Below are 27,973 nucleotides of genomic sequence, written 5' to 3'. Positions count from 1 at the left end.
TTTTAGCTTCCATCTGAATTCCCAGCTTGTGTGGTTTTAACTTTAGACACTTAACATAACTAAAATGTAAATTTTTTTTTCTGGGGCTTTTTTTTATTTTTAAACATTTTGTGTAAATATCTTTTTGTCATACATTACAAGAACGCTAATGGAAGAACACTCTGCTTATTATGCAATATTTATTTTTTTAATAGTATGTCAGATGACGAACAAGAGAGTGGCTGTGATACTGTGGATGGTTCCCCAACCTCAGACTCTTCAGGACATGGCAGTCCATTTGTAGAAAGCAGTTTTGTAGACAACACCAATCAAAATACAGAGACCAGAAACTCGGTTAACGCAGAAACCAAACCCGCTGTCTGCGCTGTTGTGGTGCCACCAATAAGAATAGAAAACAGATTAAATTTAGATGAGCAGATGGTGAATACAGGTAAACTAATTTAGTTGGTCTTCTCTTTTATAATAATGGGTAAGTCAGAAATTTGAGCAGTCTATTCAATAGGTATACGCACCAAACATAAGATTTAAGCTACCTCTCTCTTATTTAATCATGTATTTTACCTAAATTATTAAATCTTAATCATAAATTAATTTTTAAAATGTTTTCAAAGTTTCTTGGTTTATTGCTTTACAACTATTGCCTATTTGAATAGTTGAAAGAATTGAAGTTTTGCCTTGGTACTAGTATTTGACTTTATTTGTCCACAGGCAAAACTATGTCCTGTTTATATCTTGCCAGATAACACATGCCAGCCACTGATAAAAGGCCGATCTATCCCTGGAAGAGTAAACCAGCCTCCTGCTGTGGGTAACCGTCAGCAAAAATTTACATCAGCATTCCATCAGCAACCTATAAATTTCAGTCAGGTATGTGCATTCATTCACAGCTCAAAACTGTTTCACTGTCTTAAGGTTTGAGGGTCTGATTTTAAAAAATGCTGGACACCCGCAACACTGAACTAAATGGGAGCTGTGGCTACTCCACATGTTTGAAAAATCAGGTCTCAAGTCAGTAAAAAATATGCCCAACGTCTGCAGTCAAGCTGCTGAAGTCCTGAAAAATGGGCTTCTCTAGCCTATTGTGCAAGTCAGAAATATCTTCTACTTTGTCCCTAAATTAGCAGCCATGGTAGTGATTGAACAGATGAGTTTGTAAAGATGACGGAAAAACAGCACTGGGAAAATTGTTACAATCTACATTAAGTTTAGTAGAAAGCCCGAGACATGATCATATATATTTGACCACTTTTCCTCCTTCCAAATGATAAAATATTTGTACTATGGAGTTAAGTGTAGGGCCATATTTTCAGCCTTGTTGAACTGGAACTGGAAACCCAGCGTATCTGTCCAGCTGAGAATTCTGTTAGTTGAGGGGAATCCCAGAATGTAGTAGAGATGATGCATCCAGTTGTAATTCACTATTTCCCTGGTATGTTGTGAGCATGGCTGAGAAAAAAGGGACATGTTCTTCGAGTGATGGTCCCTATGTGTATTCCACACGTGTATATGGTTCTTAAAGATGTGAGGTCCTTACCTGTATTTCACACATGGTATACACTGGCACCATGCACATGAGTTCAGAGATTTTTAGTAAGCAGTGTCCATTGGTCTGGACATGCACAGTTGATCTCTTCATGCTCTGAACTGAGGGTAAATAGTGGGGTTTCTCCAGTTCCTTCTTACTGCGGCATCGCCTGAGTAAGAATCTTCTGTGTGTCTGGCTTCTTCCCCAACTGCGTCATTCTGTAAATATATTATAAATAGTTTTTGGTATTTTAATCTTTTAGTATGGCCTGTACTTAATTGTTTTTAATCTCACTCTGGGGAAATTCTCCCAGAAGGCTAGGATTATGCCCATAGTCCCAGGGTTCAAGAATTGTTTTTCCTGCCCCTGCTCATTTTCTGTGAGTGACGAACACCAGCATTGCCTCTACTGGCTAGGCAAGGTTCACATCTGAGCCAAATGCAGCGTTTGCCACTCCTTCTTCCCTCCCAGAACTCATGAGGGTTAGGAGCTAAGACTTAAAAATCGGATGGAGCAGGCCATGAGACCCCAATCAGATGTGGACCGGGGAGATCACCCAGTATGTTGGCCTCCAGCAGGCTGCACCCCTCTGAGCATGAGCTCCAGAGTTGAGGCTAAGACTTTCAAGCCTAAGGAGAAGGATTCTTGTGAGAGTAATGACAGGTTTCAGAGTAGCAGCCATGTTAGTCTGTATCCGCAAAAAGAAAAGGAGGACTTGTGGCACCTTAGAGACTAACAAATTTATTTGAGCATAAGCTTTCATGAGCTACATCCGATGAAGTGAGCTGTAGCTCACAAAAGCTTATGCTCAAATAAATTTGTTAGTCTCTAAGGTGCCACAAGTCCTCCTTTTCTTTTTGTGAGAGTAAGGGGCACTCTCATAAGTATTGAGACAGACCTCCTTTATCCAAGCCTACTCTCAAGAGCAAAGATCCTTCCCTGACCCCTTCAAAGGTAAGAGAGCCCTTGCCATGGATACTAAGGCTATAGACCCGAGTAAAACTCTGTTGGCAAGAGAAAGTGGCACAAAGAGGCACAGATCTGTTGATTCTGGTACTGGTTCGTACATCTAAAATGTACAACAAACTTCCATGGCCACTCCCTTCAATATTCAGATCAGACTCAGTGCCAAAACTATCACAGCCCTGGAGGGACCCGACTTCCACTGCGACCAGAGAAGCACTAGAGCTGACCGCTCCACCAATGAGCTCACCTTGCACCCAAGGGCAGTCAGCGACCTATGTCTCCCCGGAGGACACTTTCGCTCTCCACTACCCTCACTCATCCCTCCTCTCTGGTCTGCCTTTACTCAGAGACATAGTTACCCCAGAGGCCAAAGCTAGTCTGAGGTTGCAGGGCTGCCCTCCTCTCCCACTAGTGAGCCTGACCATTGGTACCCTCGGTTCCACTGGTAATCCAATGGATCAGAAGCTCCACAGGGGTCTCTACTTTACCAGACAGAGGATGGCCTGGGACAGAAGCACTAGGAGATTGGGGTTCCACCCTCCAGCCAGACATGACTGGCTAAGAGACAGAGCAGTGCCATGGGGTCCTCCCCTACTGGTTGATCCCTTGTCCCGGCACATCTGGGGCCCTTGGGATCCTTACCCTTGGCACCCAGGATCAGTACATGAGCCTTATTTACCATCTCCTAGCCAACCCCAACTAGTCTCCATCCGAGTATTGGGAGGAGGAAGGCGAATGAGATCTGATGATTCTGGGAGCAATTTCATTGTCTTCCCCAGATCAAGCAGTTATCCCATCTTTGCTCTCTCTGCCTGGCTATGTCATGCAATATCAGAAACTCCTGCAGAGAGTGGTGTATGAGCTGCAGATACATCTTGAAGAAGTTCAGGAGCCCCACTGTAGATTACTGGAGATTTTGTAGCCCTTGGGCCCCAGGTGTGTGGCCCTCCTGATCAAGAAGACCATCATGGATGCAGCAAAAAGGGTGTGGCCTGTTCCTGCTTCTTGTGCTACCACCCCAAAGAGGGCTGAGAATCACTACTTTGTTCCATCCAAGGCAGGAGAGTTTCTATTCTCACTCCCACTGCCTAACTCCTTGGTGGTACAAGTGGCTACCAAGAGATCCAGGCTGCAATTCCTAAAAACTACTTCCTCAGACAAGGATGGCAAATGGCTCGATCTCCTGGGAAGAAAGATCTTCATCTCCACCTCTCTTTAATTCAGGATTTCAAATTACCGGGTTGTTCTGGCTAAACACAATTTCACCATTTATACAAAGCTTTTAGATTTTAAAGACAAGCTTCCTCAGGAAAACGGAGCCCACTCCAGTCCTTAATTGATCATGGCAAATTGGTGACCAAGACTTCCCTCTAAGCTGCACTAGATGCTGCAGATACTGTGCCCAGGGGGATGGCTACGGCCCTTGTTGAAAGATTCTTGGTTACAATGCTCAGATTTTCATAGGGAGGTGCAGTGTACACCATTCAGGATCTGCCCTTCGATACAGTTAATCTGTTCCATGAGACAGATGAGTCTCTCCACTCCCTCAAAAACCCAAGGACAACTCTTTGTTCACTGGGCATCTATACCTGTTTGTAAGAGAAAGCATCTTAGGCAGGGTTACAGAGCAAGACCATCTTCTCAGCCTTTTTGCTATCAACGTCCCTGGGATTCACCAAATATATCATACAGGATCCACAGTTTCCTGCAACATCCACTGCCACACCTCCCTCTAACCCTCAACTAAGGAATTTCTTCAGACAGATCTGGTGAGACCCATGTCCCTTTATTGATGCCACATCATCCCACCCCCACTCAGTGTTTTGGAGGCCACCTTACCCAATTTGCCTGCAGCTGGAGGGCTCTAATAGCAAAAAAAATGGGTACTGGAAATTACTCATTGCAACTATGTGATTGGGTACGTCAACTCCTACCCACAAACCTCCTTCCAAGTTCCTTTTGAGGGATCAGTCTCATGAGGAAATTCTTTGTAAGAAGGGGATTCCCTTCTCCATCGGAGAGCTATAGAAAAAGTTCCACCTCAGCATTAGGGGAAAGGATTGTACTCTCCATACTTTTTAGTTCCAAAAAGAACAGGAGATGGAGACCCATTCTCAAACTACACCAACTAACTATATTTACCCCCAAAATTAAAATTCTGCATGGTCACGTTGGTGTCAATTTCATTTCTGGAAGAGATTGCACAGATCTCGACATGAAAAACTCGTACGTTCACCCATCCCACAGGAGGTTCCTCTTCAGTCAAGATCACTGCCAGTTCAGGGTCATTCCATTTGGGCTAGCCACAGCACCCAGGGTCTTTACAAAAAAATTTTCAGTGGTGACAGCTTGAATGAGAAGAAATGGGTTCATCGTCTTTCCATACCTCAATATCTGGCTCCAACAGGCAAGTCATATGAGGAAGTCTCATTGGCAGTCCATTTCCTGCTTCATCTACTTCCTTTTCTAGGTGTTTGTGTCAACCATGAGAAGTCCACATTAACCCCCACAAGGTCCATAAACTTCATAGGAGCGACCTTGGACTTGACCACAGCAAGAGCGTATCTATCTATTGAGAGATTGCATGCCTTGGGCACTCTCATAAACCAGGTCACCTTCAGGCCACAGACTTCAGTCAAAACTTGCCTGTTCCCTCCTCAGCCACATGACCTTATGCACACATGATGCCATCTATCTTCATTGTCTGCAAAGCTGGCTTCTGTCCATTTACTCACCAGAGAGGCGCAATATCTGTGCCAAAGTGACTGTTGTGTCCAAGTTCCCGGACTCTCATCTGGTGGAGAAAGTATGGATGGGGATCTCTTTCCTCACACTGACACTCAATGCAATTATCATTATTGATACGCCCTTTTAGGTTGGGGAACTCATATGGATGATCATACTGCACAAGGACCTGGAATCTTCAGGAGTCCAGGATTCACATCAATTTACTAGAATTGAGAGCAGTCCGTCAGAACTTCAGTGCCTTCCTCCCACTCATCCAATCCGGGCATATCCAAATAATGGGTCTGTCCTCTGAATAAACAAGCAGGCGGGAATGATATTACTCCTTGTGTGTGTATATCCAGTGAACCTCTGGAACTGATGCAACAGCCATCACATAACCCTTTCAGCAGCACGTTCACTAGGTGAGCAGAACTCCCTAGCAGACATTCTCAGCAGGCGTTCTGCTGCAGACCGTGAATGGGAGATTCACAGTTTGGTCCTGAACAAGGTCTTCATCCAGTGGGGAATGCCGTCTTTGCTTTACACGTTAACAGGAAATTTCCCCTGTATTGCTTTATAGGAGCACTAAGCACGGGCTCAAAGGCAGACACCTATCTGTTACTTTGGAGGGTTCACCTCAGATTTGCCTTCCCTCCCATCCCATTAAAATCACAGGTGCTATGGAAAATTCATCATGACAGTGCTTGAGTCATCCATATTGCTCCCAACTAAGACGGTTCTGATTCATGGATCTTCTGAAACTCTCAGCTCATCTGCCCATAATCATCTCCCCATTTCCAGACCTGCTAATGCAACACAAAGGCATCTGCAGGCACCACAACCCGAAACTGCTGTAACTCAAGGCCTGGTATTTGGATGGGCATCGGATGTAGAGCATTCATGTTCTGAAAGGGTGCAATCCATTCTCAATCAAAGCAGGAAAGATTTTAGCAGAAGATGTTGTTTAGCTAAATAGAAGCATTTCTCTTCTTGGGCTTAACAATGCCAATCTCCAGAATCTGCTGGAATCCCTGCTATTTTTGAGTATCTACTTACCCATAAGACACTGGGTATCTGTTTTAGTTCCCTTTGGTTTCATTTGGCAGCAATCAATGCTTTTCATTTTGCTGTTGACAGCCATACTATCTTCACTCATCCTACAACCACTAAATTTTTGCAGGGGCTTCTTCGATCCTTCCCATCAATGGTGAAGCTCACACTCTAGTGGGACCTCAACTTCATTCTTTCATCTCTCACCAGACCTAACTTTGAACCTTTAGCCTCAGGTTTTATGTCCCGTCTCTCAATGAAAGTTCCCTTCCTAGTCGCCCTAATATCAGCCAGAAGAGTCAGTAAAGCTGGGAGCACACATAGCAGACCCGCCATATACTACCCTCCATAAAGAAAAGGTCTCACTGTGCCACCACCCGAAATTCATCCCTAAAGTAAATTCAGAGTTTCCCAGGAGTCAAACCATCCATTTACCATTGGTGGGTTTTTTTTTTTCTTTTTTCTTCAAACCACAAGCTTCTGATGAAGAGAGGAATATATGTTCTTTGGGTGTCCGAAGGGCACTGGCCTTTTATCTACAAAGAACAAAAGCTATTAGAAAGATACCTAAACTATTTGTTTTCATAGCAGAGAGATCAAGGGGTCAAGCTATACCTCTGCAGAAACTTTCTAAATGGATCTCTGGTTGCATTATTCTTAGCTACCAACTAGCCCACATTCCTTCCCCGGAGCGGATGAGGGTTCATTCCACCAGCGTGGAGGCAACTTCTGCTGTATCTGCTGGAGATATGTAGAGCAGCTGGAGCTCCTTGCACACCTTCACAAAAGTTCATGCTTTGGTTCAGTCTTCTACTACAGATACAGCTGTTGGGACAGCAATGTTACAATCAGCCATCACTTCTGTGTCCCTGTACCCATCTCCATTTTGACTACTGCTTGCTAATATCCCACCTGTGGACTACACATAGGAACCATCACTCCAAGAAGAAATGGAGGTTAGTTCTTTGAGATGTGTGATCCCTAGCTGTATTCCATTGTCTGCCCTCCATCCCCTCTGCTGCAGATTATATCTGGATTTGTGATGAGAAGGAACTGGAGAGGCATCAGTCTGCATGACCCCTTATGCACTCAGTTCAGAAGAGAACAAACTGTACATGTGTGGACCAACGGACACTCCTTACTAAAAATCTGTGGACTTATGCACATGGTGCACGTGCACCACATGTGGAATAAAGCTAGGGATCACACATCTCAAAGAACCTCCAGTTACAGGTAACTAATCTCCATTTCTCCAGCAGTTCTTCAGCAGCCAGAAACACTTTGTGTGGTCCTGGGTAGTGGGTGTAATTTACAACAGCCTTGAGGTTGGTCCAAGGATCAAGAGCTGCAAAGCCAATTTACTACCTCCTTAGTGCTACACCAAGTATCTCTCTGCTGCAGCCCAGGATCTAGCCCATAGATAATATAGAAAACTACATTTACTAAATTTAAGTTATTTTAATTATTTTACTTTGGGCATAAGAACAGCCATACTGGGTCAGACCAATTGTCCATCTAGCCGAGTATCCTGTTTTCTGACTGTGGCCAATGCCAGGTGGTTCAGAGGGAATGAACAGAACAGGTAATCATCAAGTGATCCATCCCGTCGCTCATCCCCAGATTCTGGGCAGTAGCTACATTAACAAAACTCTTTTTAAATAACATCTAGCTATTTGGAGGGGCAGTGCATTTAAAAACAAAACCCTGCTTATCTGTTTATAGTAAATATTAAAACAAAATGTTAAAGTCTGCCATATACAGATAGGAGGCTTATTGATTATTACTTAGAATAATTCAGATTGGAAAGGATCTCTGGGTCATCTAGTACATCCTCCTGCATCATCGTGGAAGGATTGATTTAATTAATCCTAAACTAACCCTAATATGATCAGCTTATTCTAACTTTGACCACTGCCAAAGATTGCAAATTCCTCCACCTTTTTGACAGACACAGTTCCACTGCAGGGCTTTACTATGATGACTAAACTTTCTCTGAATTTTCCCTGCTGTAGTTGAAGCCCACTACTACTTGTTCTATCCTTTTTATTTAATGAGACTAATAGTCTCTCTCTAATAGTTGTAAACAATTAGCACATTTTCTATGGGTCACTAGTCTAGACCTAGTTGTGTGTGTCACATACTTTTCAAACCATTCCTCATTTTTTTCCTGCTCTCCTCTAAATTTTCTCTCCTGTTTCCACTAGTTGTGCCTTTATTGTGGTGCCCATAATGAGTGCAGTTTGCCAGGTGTGCAAGCCACAACTGAGCAGAGTGGAATAATCACCTTGCTTGTGTGATATATGGTTCTTGTGTTAAAACAGCATACCATTTTGTCCTTTTCTTGCAAGAGGACTGCATTGACTTGTGTTCAGTTTATACATCTACTATTCCCTTCAAATTTCCTGTTTGTGGTACTATTTCAATAGCTAGTATTTTCCACTTTCTGTATTTGTTCATTTGATTATTCCTTTATATTTCTTTACAGAATTTAAGTTTATTAATTTTAAACATTTCTCCAGTTTGAGTTCATACTCTAGCTGTACTGCAAAATTAACACATAGCAATTTCTCTTTGTGGATAGGTTCAGCACTTTGGATCTGGGCCTCAGGAGTGGAATGGAAACTACAGTCATCGAAGACAGCAGACATACATTCCAGCTGGTGTTGCCAGTCATCCGTTCTCCCTTCCACATGGAAGTCCAAATCACAGTACGGTGCATGCACATTTAGCTGGAAGTACACACCTTGGAGGACAGCCTGCTATTCTTCCGTATCCATCATCTGCACCCCTTAATACTGCGGCACCTGTAGCCCACCTCCTAGCCTCATCATGTACCTCAAGACCTATATTGCAGCATCCAACCTACAATATATCTCATCCCAGTGGCATTGTTCACCAAGTCCCAGTGGGCATAAATCCCCGTCTTTTACCTTCCCCCACCATTCATCAGACTCAGTACAAACCTATTTTTCCACCACATTCTTACATTGCAGCATCACCTGCTTACACAGGATTTCCACTAAGTCCAACAAAACTCAGCCAGTATCCATTTATGTGAGAACTCGAGTACAGTATGTATAGGAAGCTCAATGATAAATGTTTGATTTAAGAAGAAACATGGTATTTAATAAATATTAGCCATGGCACAACAAGAGAATTATTTTTTGAATCATGTAGACTTGGGTGCAATTTAAACAACCTTGAGCTTTAAATAACAAAACAAAACTCACTTTTAATGTGTTTTGCACATTTGGTATAACTTGTATCTTTGGTCATATTATCTTCTTATATAGTAACTCCAGACAGGTGACTTACCGGAGCAGAATTCCAGTTTTGCTCCTTCTATTTTTTATAAAATTGCCTTCTAACTAGTGCAAGACACGTCTACATTTGGGAAGCCATTCAGTGTACAGATTTAGAGCAACAGATGCACATATGTCAGCAGTACAGTGTACAAGTAAAATGTTTGTATTGTGTATCTTGGTGTTTAAATGTTGAGTCACTTATCTAAAAAGTTGAGCTGTTCTTCACATTGCATGTGTCTTTTGCATGGGCAAAGAAGAGTTGCCTAGACATTGCTCTTAAATGTTGTTGTCCTAATAATCTCATCTGCATTGTAAACTGTTCCCACACATAGTGCCTTAAATATTTGAGGTTGTTAATGTTATTACTTATATATACATGTTGAAGACTGCAGCACTTAAAATTCAGATATTCTGATTTTTTGATAGAGTAATGCTCATTTGGGGTTTTGTGTGGTATGATTTTAGTATTGGGTGTTTTTCATTGTCAAGGAGGCAGCATGTTTTGCTGTAGCTGAATTCTGCTGTCTGATTTTTTCAGAATGATCTAGCTTCAAGAGAAGAATTTAGTAGTGCTTAAGAAAAGTCAATTCAGTAGCTTGTAGTGATAAACACAAAACAGTATTTTATACTGTTAAATGGAACTGCAATACAATCTAAGTAGTATATTTTCAAAGTGTTTGTCAAATTGGATTTAATATGTTTAGAGGTGCAGTAGGCTGACTTTGACTAGATTATGAAAGAAAAAGCAAAATGCTCATTGATTCATGATGTGATTTCATCTTAGCTTGAGCAAACCATGCAGTATTTAATAAGTAGTAGCAGAATATTTACTATTGAAGCTTGAAAAGATGTGAGTTCTTTGTGTGCAATTTTCATTTATGCATGGGAGAGATTTTAGCCTTTTTCATTATAGTATTTGTTTTAACTTGTTGGGGTGTTTGCTTATTTAATACATTCCGTCAGGGACGTAAATTACATGCTTTTTGCAGTTTCTTTCCTAGAAAGTTTTGTCTTTTTTGTTTTTTGTTTTTGTTCAAATGAAGTTGCTTTTGCAGCACCAAAGACTTAATCATCCATTTTCTATAAAAGGTAGCTACTTTTTTCATAGACCTCAAGTATACTGTAGTGTAGAGATGGGATTTAAAGAAGGTATTAAACAGGCTGTGTGTTAGCTTATGGGTAAGTAATAAATTGTATCATTATCTTGAATGTATCATAGATAAGCTGCTATATCATGATTGCCACTTCAGATAGCTGTGAAATTAGTTGATTAACTAGTTCTTTCTTAGCCTTCTAATTTCTGTATAAGTCTAATTACATGAAATAGAAGTGGGGGTTTTGATTTTTATTTTGCTTTTACGTTTGGAGTGTCGTAACTACTATATTGTAAATGATGGAAGTTTAATTGAATATGTTATTTTGGGGTGTTATTTGCATCAGTATTTTATCTCCATTAACTTTGGGCTCATCACTGCATATAAGTGGATGGATGGATGTAACTTAATTTTTTATGTTTTCATATTGCATTATGTAGACACTTAAGAAGCTGTAACTTGCAGGCTTGACTTAACTTTTTTTTAAACAAAAAATATTCTGGAATACAATATTTGCAGCATTGACTGGAATAAGAGTGCAAAGTATTTGTTTAACTCTGTCAATAAGCTAATAACTGGTAGATTTTTTCTTTACTCCATTAATACAAGCAGTGTTTTATTTAATGAATGTCCAAATGAAATAACTGTGCCTATATTTGATGTTGTTTTTTAAAAAATAACAAAAACTGAAATACAACAGTGTTATATCATAAACCAATACCAGCAGTACATTTTTAATCACACTGCAAAAGAAACCTAACTTTTCCCACAAGATTCAGTGTTTTTAGTAACCAACTCTATGCCTTTTTTACAAATATAAATGTATATGTAAAGTATACATTAGAAACTAAGAGTAGCCTGATTAATTTGAAATCTTATCAGCACATATATAAAGCCTAAATATATGGAGTCAAGAAAATATTCAAGTAAATTCGTCATACACCTTAACACTTCAAACTTGTACTATCTGTTCTAGCAGATTCCTATCCTCAGTTAACACCTTGGTGTTGGGAATTGAGTTCTCTTGGTGTTACCTCCATTGCAGGCAGTGGACACACCAAGAACCACCAGCACAAAAGGATTCATTTACTTTTGTATTATGATAACAAAAATTACAGTGTTCTCTTTATTTGGGGCCATGGGAATCTCCATTGCTTTAATATATTTACTGTACTTTTTACTGTACTTAGGATGTAAAGCTAATATGCTTGTTAAATTGACACGTTTACCTGTATGGCACAATATTATCCTATAAATTCACAAGAAAAATGTACTGTAAATGTGCCCCAAATTAAGCCTGCTGCTCTTTATATATTGTAAGAATAGAAATGTGTTTGAATTTCAAAGAACTAAATATTTGGGATTCTGCCACAACCTAAATTCTGAATAATGAAATGTTTGTGTGGTACCGATCCTGCAATAAGCTTCTGCACCCATGTGGAGTCCAGTTGACTTCAGTGGGATTTTGTGCAGGTGTCCAAGGTCCATCTGTATAGAACTGCTTTCAGGATTGGAGCCTAAATCTGTGGAAACAGTCATCCCTCATCAGTGAAGCATATACACATCAGATTGTTTTAATGCCTTTTTTAAATAAAACACTGCATGACTACAGAATTGCATATTTGCATACTATTTTAATTTGTGAATTATTTTATATGAATTTCTTGTATTCAGTTTTTAACTTTAATTCAGAGTGTTTTTATTAATCAGATATGCTACTGTATTAACTAATTCTTTTGGTTTAAATTTTTAAATTTTCTGCATTTCTAATTTTAACTTGGTTTGTGTTAAGTAAAAGTTAAATCACACTGCAAGCTGTAGGAAGATTGTTTTAGAAATACCCAAGGATATAGACTTGATTATTAAGTTTGAATTGTTACTGTTTAACAATTTGTAGACTTGTGGCTTTTTGTTTTTTGTTTTTTTTTTGTTTGTTTTGTTTTTTGCTTTTGGTTTCTATGCTACACTAGTTCGCCATGTAGCAATTGCACTGTGCAATATTACAATACGAGGACTGGGAAAAATTTTTATGGATGTAATGTCTCTTACAGTTTGCGATAGTATTTCTCTCTAGTTCTCAGTGATTTAAATGTGACCAAGCCTTCTGTACTTTGTCACAAAAAGCGGGTTTTCCAGGTGACTATTTTGGTGAGTGTCAAAATAAGAATTTATGGTGTATTACTGTTGAGATTCACTTTGGATTAAAATATATATTGCAGCAAATAAATTGTTGGCAGCTTTTATTTTTCACGACATCATTTCAAGGCCAGATTAAGACACGATAAAACCAGTGTGTAGGGCTCTAGCTCTTAGATTCTGATATATTCACATGTCAAAGCTTTGCTTTATTTAAAAAACAGTATGTTTCTGACTCTTGTGGTTGTGAGGGGAAAGTCTGAAAATGTGAACCAAATACGACCAATGCCTGCATGTGCAGACAGCCAGAGACATTAACTATGAAAGATGTGGGCACTTCCAAGCATCTCGAGAGAGTATTAACTCCAAGATCCGTTGTTTTGGGGGTGGCCCACCACCACCACCCCAACAGAGATATCTGCATGTGGCAGCAGAAGAGTGCATTGAGCCTGGCCCTCATACCCACTCAAGCAGATATACTCCACCTACTGGGGTAAGTGCTAAATTTCTTTTCTGCCCCCCCTTCCTCCCCATATTCCTCCTGCTGCATGAGAGGCAAAATGGGGCTTCAGGCCACTACCCCTGCCTCTCTGGGAGAAGAGTGGGTCCCCAGCCATCACTAAAGGGGAGGAGTCGGTGCCACAGGGCTGGAGCCACAGGATCCCCACCCCCATGTTGTGGTGTGCTAGGGCTCCAGATAGGATCTAATGCAAGACTGTATTAAGACTATGTGCTGATTTCCATGAAAAACATTTATTTTACTATAACAATCTTTAGCCAAATGGAACTAATTGTAGTTAGAGCTTGACAATATGCACAAAGGCTGTCAGCCCAAGAGTCCCCATGTATCAGCCCCATGGACTTATTTGGTTATTTTGCCTGTTAAGACAACTAAGACTCCAAACCCTCTCCGCCCTCAGGGTGGGCTTGCAAAGCCCTTTCCAGGATGAAACAAGAAGTATGGATATCCCTCCTCTTTGAAATCAGAATTCAAATACAGTCTGACAGTCAGAGCAGCTCTTTGTGTGTGTGCCTAAGTTATAACACTCCCTCCCATCTCCTTCCAAGGACTCCAGAAGAGATAAGCCATCACCCCCAACAGAAGGGCTTTTTCAGTCCTTAGCAGCCAGAGATGGCAAAGAGAGGCCATGGAACCAAAGAATAGACAAATGTGCCTGCAGCAACGGAGATGTCTAGGAGGCTGAATCTCTTTTTCCCCAACAATGAAGTCAAATAGACCCAGGACAAGTGGGTTCAGGAAACAGTTCTTTACAGTTACTTGCTGCTCCTCCCTAAGGGTGAGGGATCTTATCATGAAGTCATAGAATATCAGGGTTGGAAGGGACCTCAGGAGGTCATCTAGTCCAACCCCCTGCTCAGAGAAGGACCGATCCCCAATTTTTGCCCCAGATCCCTAAATGGCCCCCTCAAGGATTGAACTCACAACCCTGGGTTTAGCAGGCCAATGCTCAAACCACTGAGCTATCCCTCCTCCCCAAGTTATCATGCTGGCAACTGTATATCTTTTATCCTTCCAGATAACAAAACTCAATCCCCAAGAAGAAATATTTTCAGGATCTGTATTTTATATTATTCATCATACAGAAAGGAACTGCACGATTAAAGTACTAGAGTTCAAATGATTAAACAGCTGGATGAGGAGAACAAAATTCAGGATGAAAGCTATAGTACAAATTTGTAGCAGTAATATCTCCAGAGGCACTTGCTAACATTTTGGACCTACCAGATGCTTTTTGTCATATTTCCATATGCTCATATCACCACTGTCTGCTGAGGTCTGTATATGGAACTCCCATTTCCAGTACAAGATCTCAGGGTTTTCATAAACATGTAGTAATATAAGGTTCATATTCCTGGCAGCACACCTATAGCCCTTTCCTGCTAAAACTCTCATAGGGACATCATCCTGAGAAACAACGAGGTCAACATCTGGACATGCTGCAGTCCCACAGCTTTGTAATCAACGTGAAGAGCAGCTCTCTGCCACCACCCATTCGTTTTAGGTAGTCCTTCTCAGCTCCCTAAAGAGAAGCTATGGCACAATCTAGATAGATGCAGCACACTGAAAATATACCTCAAATGAATGCAATCAATGAAATGTTTAACTTCCAAGTTTGTATCCTTTCACCTGAAGCATTCAGTTCCTAGGGTATCCACATTGTCCATAGCTAGATGAAGTGCAGTGTGACTGAAGCATAAAAGGAATCTGAAGGCTTGTCTACACTTAAAATGCTGCAGTGGTACTGCTGTAGTGGTTCCATGAAGACACTACCTCTGACAATGGATGGACTTCTCCCATCAGTGTAGGTAATCCACCTCCCCCAGAGGCGGTAGCTAGGATGATGGGAGAATTCTCCTGTCTCCCTATTGTTGTCTACACCGGAGGTGCATCATTCAAGGGGGGTGGATTTTTCACATACCTGAGCAACAGTTATACCTAATTTCCTAGTGTAAACCAGGCCTAACAAATGAATCCCAGAAGGAATAAGCAATCAATGGCAAGGCATGGAAAATGCAGCAGCTACAATATAAGAAATTTGTAGAGCAGCCAAACACTACAAATTAGAATTCCTGTCCTCTGCAAATATGTCCTTTGGTAAGAAGGTGTTGCATATAGTAGTCTCCAAATAGCTGGTTTTTTATTTTTTGAGGAAGGAGGGTATCTGTTTTTGCTTTTTAGTGATCATTTTCCCCTTCAATAATCCTGGTCTTTACTGCTCACTACTTCCTATAAATCACAGTTTGGGTGGGATATGATCCAGAATGAAAAATCTGTTACCTGATCATTTCTGTTATGGAAGTAACATTTTACCCCAATCTGACCCACTCTAGTTATTCTAAATTAGGATGTTAGGACTTTGGCCTTGTTTCTGAGTCCACAATGGGAGAGAGATGTACACAGCTAAAATTGCAAAGTTCTTACCTGTTACTGGTTTACAGTGGAACCTCAGAGGTACAAACACCAGAGTTACGAACTGACTGGTCAACCACACACCTCATTTGGAACCAGAAGTATGCAATCAGGCAGCACTAGAGACCGGAAAAAAAAGCAAATACAGTACTGTGTTAAATGCAAACTACTAAAAAATAAAGGAAAAGTTTAAAAAAATAGATTTGACAAGGTAAGGAAACTGGTTTTGTGCTTGTTTCATTTAAATTAAGATGATCAAAAACAGCATTTTTCTTCTGCATACTAAAGTTTCAAAGCTGTATTAAGTCAGTGTTCAGTAAACTTTTGAAAGACCAACCATAACATTTTGTTCAGAGTTACGAACATGTCAGAGTTATGAACAACCTCCATTCCCGAGGTGTTGGTAACCGTGAGGTTCTATTGTATGGTACTAACTCTTCTTCTTGAGGTTTTTTATGGGTGCTCCACTTCAGGTGCACATGTGCCTCATATACATTTTATTGCAGATTTTCATTAGCAAAAGTTAGAAATAATCAAATTAACATAAAGAGCAAACTAGGCAAGTTATCTAGTAGAAGGCACTATACACAGGGTACCACTAGAGGGCACTGCACTAAATACATCTGCTAGAGCTAACCCCTGCAGTAATGAGTGAACTAGCCATTACAACATACATACCTGTAAGAACCATTCAACTTTCATCTTTTCTGTGTGGATAATTACTAATAGTCACCAGATGGAAGCTAATTCTGGATAAGATGAATTAGTGATTTGAGGAAAAATTGAGTAAAATAGCACAAATGGGACACATTAGCTATTGCTTAATACAACTAAGGGCTTATCTACACCACGCAGCTTTTAGCGACAAGGCTGTGTCGACACAGCCTTGTCACTAAAAGTCAGCGTGTGCAAATGCTCTTTGTTGGCATTTTTGTCGACAAAATACTTCCAGCCCCCCCAAGCGGCATTAGCTTTGTCGGCAGGAGAGCGCTGCCACTTGCGTCAGCAAAACTGTCTTTCCCGGAGGGGCTTTTTTGAGTACCCATGAAAGACAAAAGTTTTGTTGACAACTTCTCAGTGTAGACATACCCTACCACTTCAACTGTACCAAATTAGTAAAACAAATATGTAATTTCACTTATCAGTATTGCAAGGATCTGGGGATTTGCAGCTGCAGGTTCCCATAGCTGGGATCTATTTTCCCTCCCTTGTGAACATTTAACAAAGAGAACTCCTCTTTCCTTCTGTTTTTTAAACATATTATTGTAACAAGGAGAAAATAGTACTTTCCTTTACTTCAAGTACTGTTTTCCCCATTTAGGACGCAATTCTACTTCCAGGACCTTGGAAGAAGAATGGTCACAATTTCCCCCCAAAGTATCTTTCATCTTGTTCCACGCTCACCATAGATACCACTGTATTAGGGCAGGCCTCTTAGCCTGTAGCCCAGTGGCTCTCAACCTTTCTAAACTATTGTACTCCTTTCAAGAAGCTTCTTTGTCTTATGTACCCCAAGTTTCACCTCACTTAAAAATGACTTGCTTACAACAAACAAAAAATATAAAAATTTCACAGCATGTCATTACTGAAAAATTGCTTACTCATTTTTTACCATATAATTATAAAAAATTCAATTGGAATATAAACATTGTACTTACATTTCAGTGTATAGCGTATAGGGCAGTATAAACAAATTGTATGAAATTTTAGTTTTTTGTACTGACTGCACTAGTGCTTTTTATGTAGCCTGTTGTAAAACTAGGCAAATAAAGATGTGTTGCCATACCCTACGGAAGACCTCTGCGTACCTCTATTGAGAATCACTGCTCTAGCCTCCTTACCATTCACTCACACTACCTGCTGACAGCACTGCTTGTTCCCCTCTGTGTCAGGGACAGATTTAATTATAAGGCTCAGTGGGCCAATAAGCTGAGGAGAGAGCTGGTCTACAGCAGCCAAAGAAGCAGGCTGGTACCCAGGAAACTGCATTCCCCTCCACACAGCCTGAAGGAGAGGGCTAGCCATTGCTGCTGTGGCTGCTACTAGCTGAGCTACCCCTACTGATGTTACTGTTGCTGGGGAAAAGGGGAGTGGTGTGGAGTCCTCTCCCCCATGGAATGAGGCCCATTCTGCCTACTGCCCCTAAAGACCATCTGCTTGCTGACCTGTTAGCCAGCTGGCTTGCCTCCACCTGCCTACCCTGGAACTCTTGCAATGGAGACGTTATTGCAAGCATACATGGTTGAATGTACTCAACCTTGGGCTTTCCCTTCCTTCCTCCTTCCCTTCCTCCCAGTTTGCAGTAAACTGGTGTCCCACCTGCTTCTGATTGCCCACCTGCCCTACCCCTTGCTGTTTGCAATCCTCCCCCACTTTCTTCTGGCTTCTCCCCAACTGGCTACCTGTCTCCTCTGCCCTCTCTTTGTTGTTAGCTGCTTCCCTTGCCCCACCCAGGGTTTCCTCCTTATTGTTTCCTGCCCTGGGGAGCAGTCCTCCCCTTGCCACATTGTTACCTGCCCCGCCTGGGCCACCTTCTCCATATGCTGCTTGGTACTGGCCCTGCCTGAGTCCCGTCCCCCCTTAATATTTGGTTACCTGCTCTTCCTGGGGCCCCCTCCTCTTGCTCTCTAGTACCTGCCCCTCCCAGACTCTCCCCTCATTGTTTTGTACTCTCTTTCCCAGTCCCCGCACTTTTTGCTGTTTGTTCACTGCCCCCTTCCCTGGCTGTTTGTTCTCTGCTGTGCCCAGTCCTGTCCCGTTTCCTCCATACACCTGAGCTTCCCAGCACTTGTGATCTCCCCTCACCATATTGTGTCATTCTCTATTCCCTGCATCCCTCTCACACTTACAGCTGCCTCTCACCAAGTGCAGCCAGAGCAGTCAGTGCCCCCCACCCCCTTGAACACTGCCTATTATGCCCCACACCCTCCTTGCTTTATTTTGTTTGCCTCTTTCTCCCCCATATATAGCCTAGTAGGGAGGAGGGATCAGCCTCCATTTTCCCTACCTTCACCCTTCCCTTTAACATTTCTACCCTCCCCTCCAGGGTCTAGTCCCGTCACCTGCACTCGGTGGCAGACCCTGACTTGGCCATACCAGGTGAGCCTTCCACTCCCACAGCTTTGTCTGGGAGACGGGGAGACTGAAGGAGGGAGAATCCCTGCCATTGCTGCCACGTCCGCTTTCTCCCCCATCTGTCCCTGCAGCTACCACCACTATCACCACTTCTGGTACTACCAGCACCCCCAGTGGGCTGGCACAGAAGGCACAGGACTGGTCTTTGCTGCCAAAACTCCTGCCATCACCAAGGGACCCCCCGGCTGGCAGAAAGGGGGGCAGAAAAAAGGGCTAGTGCTCTGCCCAGAAGGCTCCTTTTGTGGTGACAGCTGCTACCACTGCAGCTCCCCCTCCCCTTGATGTCTCTTCTATCAGTGAGCATCCTTCCCTTCTAGGGGTGCTCACTCTTCAGCCACTAGAGTTTATGCCCAGGTGGTCACGGCCCCACTTACTGCCTCATCGCTATCTGCCACAACCCCTCCCCCTACTGCTGCTGCCTCCTCTTCCAATATCAATGGTGGCCAGGGTCCCTTCACCAACCTGACCAGGAAGCACTGTGTCTGTTGCCTCCTGGTGGTAGGGAGACCAGACAGAAAATGTGAAAAATCAGGACAGGGGGTGTGTGGGGTAATAGGTGCCTATATATAAAAAAATCCCGAATATTGGAACTGTTGCTATAAAATCGGGACATCTGGGTCACCCTACCTGGTGGTCACCTTGCCCCACGTCAAAACTGATGTGCGGGCAGTGGCACAGGTGGTAGGGCCCCTGGCCAGAATGGTGGCCTCCAAGAGGTATGTGAAAGTCATCTTCTTCCTGGCATTGGAGGCCACCGCCCAGGAGACAGTGTTCCTGAGTCTCAGTCTGAGTAACGCTGCTCTAGTGTTTGTGGGATGCTCCAGGCTCAGTTGTGGGGTGAAGTGGAACTGAGGAGAGGAGGAATAATGAGCGGTTCTGTTTAGTTATGCTGTAAGAAGATGGTTCTGGAATTTCTGCACCCCACTGTTGTCTGAAGTCCCTTCTGTCCAGGAATATATTATTTTACAGATTTCAAGAAAAACATTTCTTCTTAGTTTTTTTTTTTCCTATTTTTTTCTTTTGGTCGTGCTAAAGAGAAAGCTTGAACCCTAAGCAGCCCAGATGAAATATTTAGGCTTTTCAATTTCCAACTTTAGCCACTGAATGGGGAGAAAATGCTCTGGGGGAGGAGGCTTAGCAGGTGGCTGAGGGAAAGGGGCTACTGATTGGGGGGGACGGGGGCGGAAGAGAGGGGAAAGGAATTCCCTAGCCTCACAGAGCAAAGAGCTGTAGAACCAGGAGTCATCCTCCCTTTGTTTACAGCAGTGCGGGGAGGAATGTGTCTGCCATGCTGCGCTGTAAGTCAGCCCTGCTATATGTGTTTGCTTCCTTACACTTTTCTCATTTTTATGCTGCTGCTTCTTCTTGCTTCAGATACGTTGGTGTCTGTCATAGTGATTTGAGGTGCTCTCTCACCTTCAGGTTTTGAGTCCTGACTTCTCAGCACACCCAGTTCTTCCTGGCCTGGATAGAGAATAGCAGATTTTGCAGTCTGAAGTACAAGGCTCCTTAAGTGAGTTTGTTGTATTAAGGGCTACTCTCTCACATTTGGGCTTTAACAGGCCGTGGGCTTTGCTGAGACGGTCAGCTGTAACCTCTTCCTTATGCCCCCCTTAAGTTATAGGGCAGGGCATGGTTGCAAGTATACTAACAATCTCTGACTCATTTCTTTGTGCTGTTTTAATTTAAAATGGCCACTCATTGAAGAGAGAGGTTGAAGTAGCATTGCTGCCTGTAGGACAATACCCCAAAACTAATGAGGCGGGAGGGGGATAGTCACAGCTCAACAGTTCCAGCAGGGTGGAGGAGAAGCTGTGTCTTCTATGATTTTATTAAGATCCTCTCATGGGCCACAGTCCACCTTCTCCTTCCAAGTATTGAAAAATCCCATTATGCAGTGGGAACTGGCTGAGGCATGGCTGGCTGTTCTGGTTTGCCACCTTTCTGCTCCGAGATGGGTGTGGTGGGTAAGATCTCTTCCTTGGGCTCCACAATGCTGACATGGTCTGGCAGGGGTTTCTTGGGTCCAGGCTTCCCACTTGGGGCTCAAGGCACCATAATCTTTACTTTAATACCCCGCATACCCTGCCTGAGGAGGAGGTGGCGCACAGCTGTATCGACAGAGTCGTTTACAGGGTCTCCACTGTGGATCATCAGGCCATCCACAAACTTCACAGACTTGGCTCGCTGGCCTCTGAGTTTACCGGCCACCCTTAGCACCACTCTCCATGATGAAGCGGAGGACACCACAGCAGGCTCGCCGCACTGCTAACCCTCCCCGAAGTTTGTAACGCCAGGGCCTCTGCTTGGGCAATAGCACACAGACCTCTTCTCAGCATAGAGCTATGGGAGGCCCTTGGCTGATTCACCCCAGCGTGCTGTGCCCCCCGCCCCCCTTGGGCAAGGGCTCTGAGGCCGCACAGAAAAAGGGGGACCCGCTCCGAGGGAACTGGTCCTGGGCGTCAGGGGAAATACGCTGGCGGGCCAGAGCGCGCTGGGCCCGAATAATCCTTGCCAGGGCGGGGCCCCGGTGCTCCACGCTGCACAGCGGGGCGGGGCAGGAGACACCCCCGGGGCCGGGTTCCCGGTGGCTGAGGCGCCCAGAAGGGGTCCCCCTCGCCCCGGCAGCGCCGCCTCCGCGGCTCAGCTCCCCGCGCTCGGGAGCGGGGCTGGAGTGGAGGGAGGGGGGAGGCGGTTGCTTGCTACGCGATTCCTTTGTCGCTGCGGCGCCCTTGCCTGGCTCAGCTGCACGCGCGCCTCAGCCCCGGAGCGCGAGCCGGAGCGGAGCAGCCGGCGAGGGGGCACCGGCGCCGCGCCCCCCGGAGCCCAGCGTGGGCGGCCAGCGGCAGCGCGTCCCCCGGCGGCGGCCGGGGAGAGGCGCGGGCGCCATGGGGTCCCCCAGCCTCAGCCGCTCCTCGCAGTCCCTGCGCCGGCTGTAAGGTGGTGGCGGTGGCGGCGGCGGCGGCGCCCTCTCCTGCGCCCTCCCCCGGGGCCGGGGGGCCATGGCCAGCGGAGCGCCGTGAGCCGTGGAGCGGGGGACTCCCGGGCGCTTCTGGAAGCAGGGAGCGGCATTGATGTGTGAGCCCCACAAATGGCTCTCGGTGCGGAGGGGGCCGATCAGAGGTGTGAGCATGCCGGGCAGCGGGGGGACCTGTTTGCCGCCTCTCTGCCTTGGGCAGCTGGCAGAGCCCTAGGATGCCCTGATCGGCGGAGCTCCCAGCCACCTACCAGCCACGGGGCCATCTCCAGGGCTGTCATGCTGATTGGGGTGATCCTAGCCCTTTTCCAGAGTGTCCAGGCTGAGCAGGGTAAGGCACACGCAGTGATCTTTGAGTCCTCTCCGGAGTGGTGAATGCACTGAGCAGGGACCACTCTCTTTCCAGGGGGGCCGGGGGGCTGGTTTCTTACACGGAGATGGCTGCAGGGTGCATATCCATATTTTTGTTACAAGCTACTGCAGTGTCAGAAACCTGCCTTCGGAAGACAGTACCATTCATTGGGAGGGGATGGGTTTGCAGGGCGGTTCGGGTTTGATTAAATAAAAGTTACAGCTACCTGCATGTTCGCCGCACTTCACTGCAATGGCAAAGGGGTGTGTTATATTTGGTATATGTCTATAATAAATTGTTTGGTAATGGTGAGATAAACTGATAACTGAAGTCCAACATATGCTTTGTAATGTGTTAGCGTGTAAAATCCAGACTTTCTCCCCATCCAGCAGAGGTTAAATATAATGGAAGAGAGGCATTCTAGCTGTTTTTCTTCTTTTTTGTAGAAGTCTTACAACATAAGGAGCTCTCTGGTCCTTTTTGGCCAACACAAGACTAATATCATCCTCTTTTCCTGCGGGACAGTCTGCTTCTATTAGCTCTTGTACCTGGCAGGGAAAGAGAGACTGCAAGAGGCTTTTGTTAAACTACAGGATCATTTCCTTTGTGGGGATTTTTTTTTTTTTTGCGGGGGAGGGCAGGTTCTTATGAGATCTGAGTGTAAAATCTCAAATGCAGTTTAGAATTCTAAGTATATCTAGGTTATATTTTTCTTATTTCCTTGACTGTTTTGGAAGTCCATTCTATATTGTCTTTAGTTTTGATAGTAATAATTTTACTAGTTGACCTCAATGCAAGAATAGTTACTGTTTGGAAAGAGCAGTGGGCATGTGTATTGAGTGGTAATTAGATGTATCATACTAACATTTTAGATGCCAAGAAGTGTAAATCTAAGGCTATGCTAATACAATAGAAATAGACTAGTACCAATATAAGGCTAAATTAGTGCCCGAGCTTTAAAAAAAACACAAATGTATACACTGCCCTATTTTTGACAAATCTCTTGTTACTTATTGTAATTTCTATTGCTGTTTCATGTTTGCAGATAAATGGTAAAATGAATACTGTAGTTGGCTAACTAAGAGGTAATTCAGTTTCTTTGATAGAGAGCTCTCATATCTAGATGCTTTTAGAATGAATGTACGGTAATTGTGTGCAATTGATGTAGGGTCTGGCTATAATGTAATTCAGATTCTAATTTACAAATTGTGAGTTTAAAAAAAACCAATGCTTCGTACTTTACTTGCTCTGAATTTATAAATACTATAGTTTGATTTATTTATATAAGATAAATTATTCTTTGTGGCACAGGGTCAGGGGACTAGACATTTTTCTTTTAATCTGTAAGCATCGTACTTGACAACTCAGTCTACGTTTCATATTAACTCTCATATTAAGTCAAAATTATAAAATGAAATAGATCCACTTTCATAACTGAATTTTTAATTTGGGGAAGGCAATGGGATATAATGCATTTTTCTTCTTAAGGTCTCTACATCATTTATTCTGGTTAGTAGTGAACAAAAGTATTTACAATATGCTTGCTCCTTGATCACCTTTGTGAAATGATAATGAGCTTAGCTTTATGTATAGTATTTCATTCAGAAGACTACCAAAACATTTGCAAAACTATATATGAATCACATTGCCAATAGTGGAATAAAAAGCTGATAATTTGCTAAATAGCATATAGCAAAACTACCTAACAGCAGCATAATACAGGAAGTGAAAAATGCCGACCAATTTTTTATCTAGTGTAAATAGGAATGATACATAATTTTGAAATGAAGCAGTTGGAACATAATTAAACCTATTGTAGTTAGTAACATTCATGTAGAGCTTTGACTGAAGTTACAAATACAGCATCCTTATATTTATATGGACTTATGATTAATTTATTTTATTGTCATGGTGTTGAATTTGAATTTTCATCAGCATAAAAGCTTCTGCTTTCCATTTAGATATAGGGTGTGAAACAGATTGAATCTACTGTAAATATGTGCAGCCAAATTATCTGCTGCTGTATCTGGCTTGGCTCCATTGACTTCAGTGGTTGTACCGGTTCTTATATTAGCCCCATCACTGTGTTATCTGAGTGACTTCCAATGGTGCAGTAAGCAATGTAACTGTTATTTGTTACGTGTTATTCCTTCTCCAAGCTTCTCCGCGGCGGGGAATTTGCACATATGTTGTGGTTGTTGTTTTAATGTATGGTTTGTGTATGGCCTATTGTGTGTGAAGGCAAAAAAGTGTGCTTTGTTCATGGAGGGGAAAGAGAATATGGTCTATGGTTGCCCTGAGGTCCTGAGCAATTCATAAAGAAGAACTTTTGTGAAAGTGGAGTTGATTTTTAAATAGTGGTTATGTCCTGAAGGTTGGTGATGGGGGATTATAGCTACCAAAAATACATGTGTCCACTGACCTTGGTAGAAAATGTGACATGAACTAATTCTCCTGCAAGGAGCTCCTTACAGGATCAGTCTTTCTACCTCTGTGCTTTACAGAGCCAAACACAACCGGGCCCCAGTGTTTTGTTTTTTTTTTCCCATAGATATTTAGGTCAGAAGGGACCATTATGATCATCTAGTCTGACCTCCTGCACAACGTAGGCCACCGAATTTCACCCACCACTCCTGCAATAAACCTCTCACCTATGTCTGTGCTATTGAAGTCCTCAAATCGTGGTTTGAAGACTTCAAGGAGCAGAGAATCCTCCAGCAAGTGGCCCGTGCCCCATGCTACAGAGGAAGGCGAAAAACCTCCAGGGCCTCTTCCAATCTGCCCTGGAGGAAAATTCCTTCCCGACCCCAGATATGGCGATCAGCTAAACCCTGAGCATATGGGAAAGATTCATCAGCCAGATACAAAGCCTTAGAGAAAGCAGCAGATCCAGAACTCTCTTGTGTGTAGGTAAGCTCAGGTGGGAGAGCATCTGGAGCTGTTTGCAAGGACTGCAGAGGGACAGGAGAGACCACAGGCCAGCTTCCAACCCAGGGCACCCACTGCAGGGAAGGGGCTTCACCACCTACTCTGCAGTGTGAGGTGGCAAGGAAGAACAGCTGGAGCGATCTAGGCTGAAAGAAGGACCTATTGGTCTGCAGTGGTAGAGCACATTGGCTGGAGCCTTTGGATAGAGGGGTTGCAGCTGGTGCGCTTGGGGGACATGAAAAAAATGGAAACTAAAAAGTGTTGCCTTTTACATTTTGCTGATAGTTAGTCCGTTCAGTTTAGATGGTGAGCTTGTCATGGGAAAGGCCATATCTTCTCTTGTGTTTGCAGAGCATTAGCCCAATGGGGCCCTACCATAAGTAACAATAATTGCATAAATAATAATGGCACGTTCAGTGCAGTGCCCCTTAATACTAGCTGGAGCTTTTGTTCAATGACTCGGAGAGCACGGTGTCACCTGGTGAATTGCCAGCACTATTCTCCATAGATCTGGGGTTTTCTATGCATGTCTCCTGTCTGAGTACTGAGTAACTTATGAGATCACTGCCCAAAGTGGCATATCTGTAAGTATATCTCAGTCAAAGTTCTGGGAGACAGGTGTTCACATCACAAAAACTGCCATCAAAAATGGCACCTTTGCTGCTAGCCTCAGTGAGCAAGCCAAGGATTTCATGTGCATGGTGAATGAGCTACTTTCTAAATGCTAAGGTGGTTTTTCCAGTGCAGAGCTGACACACGTTAATGAGGTACTATGAAAAGCTTGCAGTGTCACTGGCCATACTATCCTTTTTCTCTTCGTTCTGTAGACGTATCAATCCAGCATTTTTCATGAGCATTAAACTACTAATTTCTTTTCCTGATGGATGATGTTTAATGGTTTTGATAATTCAGATAGAACAAAATGTATGTAAATGCTTGCCCTCGGAAAATAAACAAGACAAAGGAAGTTGGAAATTAACCAATGAAATGTTATTTGCAAAGTCTCAAATCTTGGCTCATTTTAGCCAAAACACAGTAGAACCACTGTGGTTCTGCTGCATGGGATGGAGGAAGTAGGGCATGGAGAGCATGCGGAAGGGTCTATACATCTCTGGGAATTGTGCTGCTTTATGTGGGTGCATTAGAAGGCACGATTGATGTATACATAGTACGTAAACCTGGTCCTTGTAGATTGAGAGCCCTGTCGGTTGTCATAGCATTTGTGTAGCCATTTGTAATCACTGCCTGTCCGAAATGAACACATATTAATTGGTGCAAAGCTAGTTTACTCTTGATGTTTGTGTGGGGATGGAGGATTTGAGATATCTCAAATAAATTAATATCTAAATAGGTTGTATGATACCACATCCTATGTCAGGTAGGACAAGTGAATTATATTGTAAACTAGGGTTACATGTTTAAGGTATGTCGATGTTTACTTTATTAATGCCTCTACTTCTAACTGACTTTGGGGTAGTGCTTTTTTGGGACCTCCAGTAATATGCTGGACTTAGTATTCTGAATTCTCTTAATTTTCCACAGTGCTGTGGTTTGAAAGCCCCCATTATCATATACTTGGGGTCAGACTGATGGTGGCAGAGAATGCTGTCTACTCATTCTATTCCCTCAGTAGCTGGATGTTTCTGTTGAAATGATGAGAACTGAAACAGTTAACAGTGCCAACATTTACCTTATTGTCTGGCCCTAAACTCTATAATTCTATGTTAGGCTTCAGAGTCAACATATCACTGAAATGAATGGGGACATTGCAATCTTCTGAGAGCTGTTGTTTTAGAGTTACTCAGGGAGGAAACACTGCACTGGTTGGACTAATCCACATTTTGCTTGCAGTCATAAGCACCTATAGTGGCTCAGTTTGACCACATACTGGAAACACTTCCTATTGCTCTCATTGACACTTGCTCTCTGGCAAGAGGAAGGCGCATCTCTAACAGGCTGTGGATGGACACACATCTTGGTCTCCTCAGCTAATACAACTCAGAGGAAAAATTCCATATTCAGATATTCATTAAGGCAATAGATGGGAGATAGAGCAATTTCTGTAGTCTAAAGCCATGGTTAGTTTTCTCGGTTCCTGTGTGTTAAGGGGTTGTGTCCTTGGAACAATGGGTCTTACAGAATGTCTCTGGAATTATTAAGGGACACTTTCCAAGGATAAGACAGCTGGTTCTTCCATAAATAGTTTTTCAAAAAGTTGAGTAAATAATATTTTCATACTGAGTAGAAGTTTTTGCAGGCCTTTTCTCAGAGGAGGAGGAAGTACAAAAGAACTCCAAACTAATTTCCACTTAACCAAACAGTCTGTGTTAAATAGACTTGGCTAGGACAGAAGTAGTAGAATTCTACTGAAGTAATACCACCTGCTTGAGTAAAAAGACAACTTAGCAGATAGACATTTCTCCTTCTTAAAGCTCAAAGACTGCTATGTATGCACCTGAGGGGAGCAGTTGGTGCTGCCACCATGAGTTGGGGCCCTCACTTCTCATCTTCCCTTAGAAGAGCGTGCTGCTGATTCTGAATGTTGGAACACTACTTCATCTACACCCACGTTCCAGCAGCCAGTGTCTGAGCCAGCTGTACCTACTCATAGGGCCCTCAACGCTGTATTATTTGAGCATCTTACAATCATTAATGGATTGTATCCTCACAACACCCTTATGAGGTGGGAGTATTATCCTTCTTTTACAGTTGAAGAACTGAATGCTCTTAAAATCTGAGATGTAAGTAACATGCTGGTAGGTATCTGAAGTATATCCATGAACACAGATCATGCTTTTAGATGACCCATTAGCACTAGCCCAATGAGCGTCAGTTTCACTTTCTTC

At 43.2% G+C, this 27,973-nt stretch overlaps 2 protein-coding genes and 1 long non-coding RNA gene across 9 annotated transcripts in view; 2 read left to right on the top strand and 1 right to left on the bottom strand.

Moving 5' to 3' along the window:
• The window catches only part of HIPK3 (homeodomain interacting protein kinase 3), a 162,120-nt gene extending 149,236 nt beyond the window's left edge, over window positions 1-12,884 (top strand). For all 3 annotated transcript variants that reach the window (XM_074955100.1, XM_074955103.1, XM_074955102.1), the window contains 3 exons: window positions 195-430; window positions 740-867; window positions 8,850-12,884. In XM_074955100.1, the coding sequence (XP_074811201.1) occupies window positions 195-430; window positions 740-867; window positions 8,850-9,326 (841 nt within the window). In that variant the 3' untranslated portion in view covers window positions 9,327-12,884. The remainder of the gene's footprint in view (window positions 1-194; window positions 431-739; window positions 868-8,849) is intronic.
• LOC141988953 (uncharacterized) lies at window positions 22-22,238 on the bottom strand. 4 transcript variants are annotated; one of them, XR_012639876.1, is made up of 5 exons: window positions 22,099-22,238; window positions 15,748-15,854; window positions 6,884-7,093; window positions 6,704-6,804; window positions 22-1,743 (listed from the first exon to the last, which is right to left on the bottom strand). It is a non-coding gene; the product is annotated as an uncharacterized LOC141988953 (long non-coding RNA). The 4 variants fall into 4 exon arrangements; XR_012639875.1 differs by lacking the exon at window positions 22,099-22,238 and adding an exon at window positions 19,498-21,413; XR_012639877.1 differs by lacking the exon at window positions 6,884-7,093.
• Window positions 21,910-27,973, top strand: part of KIAA1549L (KIAA1549 like) — a 208,723-nt gene continuing 202,659 nt past the window's right edge. The window contains exon 1 of one of the 2 annotated variants that reach the window (XM_074955098.1): window positions 21,910-22,178. In XM_074955098.1, the coding sequence (XP_074811199.1) occupies window positions 21,962-22,178 (217 nt within the window). In that variant the 5' untranslated portion in view covers window positions 21,910-21,961. The remainder of the gene's footprint in view (window positions 22,179-27,973) is intronic. The other variant, XM_074955099.1, reaches the window with a different exon arrangement.

The sequence above is a fragment of the Natator depressus genome, chromosome 6 (genome assembly GCF_965152275.1).
Source record: "Natator depressus isolate rNatDep1 chromosome 6, rNatDep2.hap1, whole genome shotgun sequence".
NCBI classification, from domain to species: domain Eukaryota; kingdom Metazoa; phylum Chordata; order Testudines; family Cheloniidae; genus Natator; species Natator depressus.
Note: the sequence above shows the minus strand (reverse complement) of the source record. Positions and strands in the feature narration are given on the sequence as shown.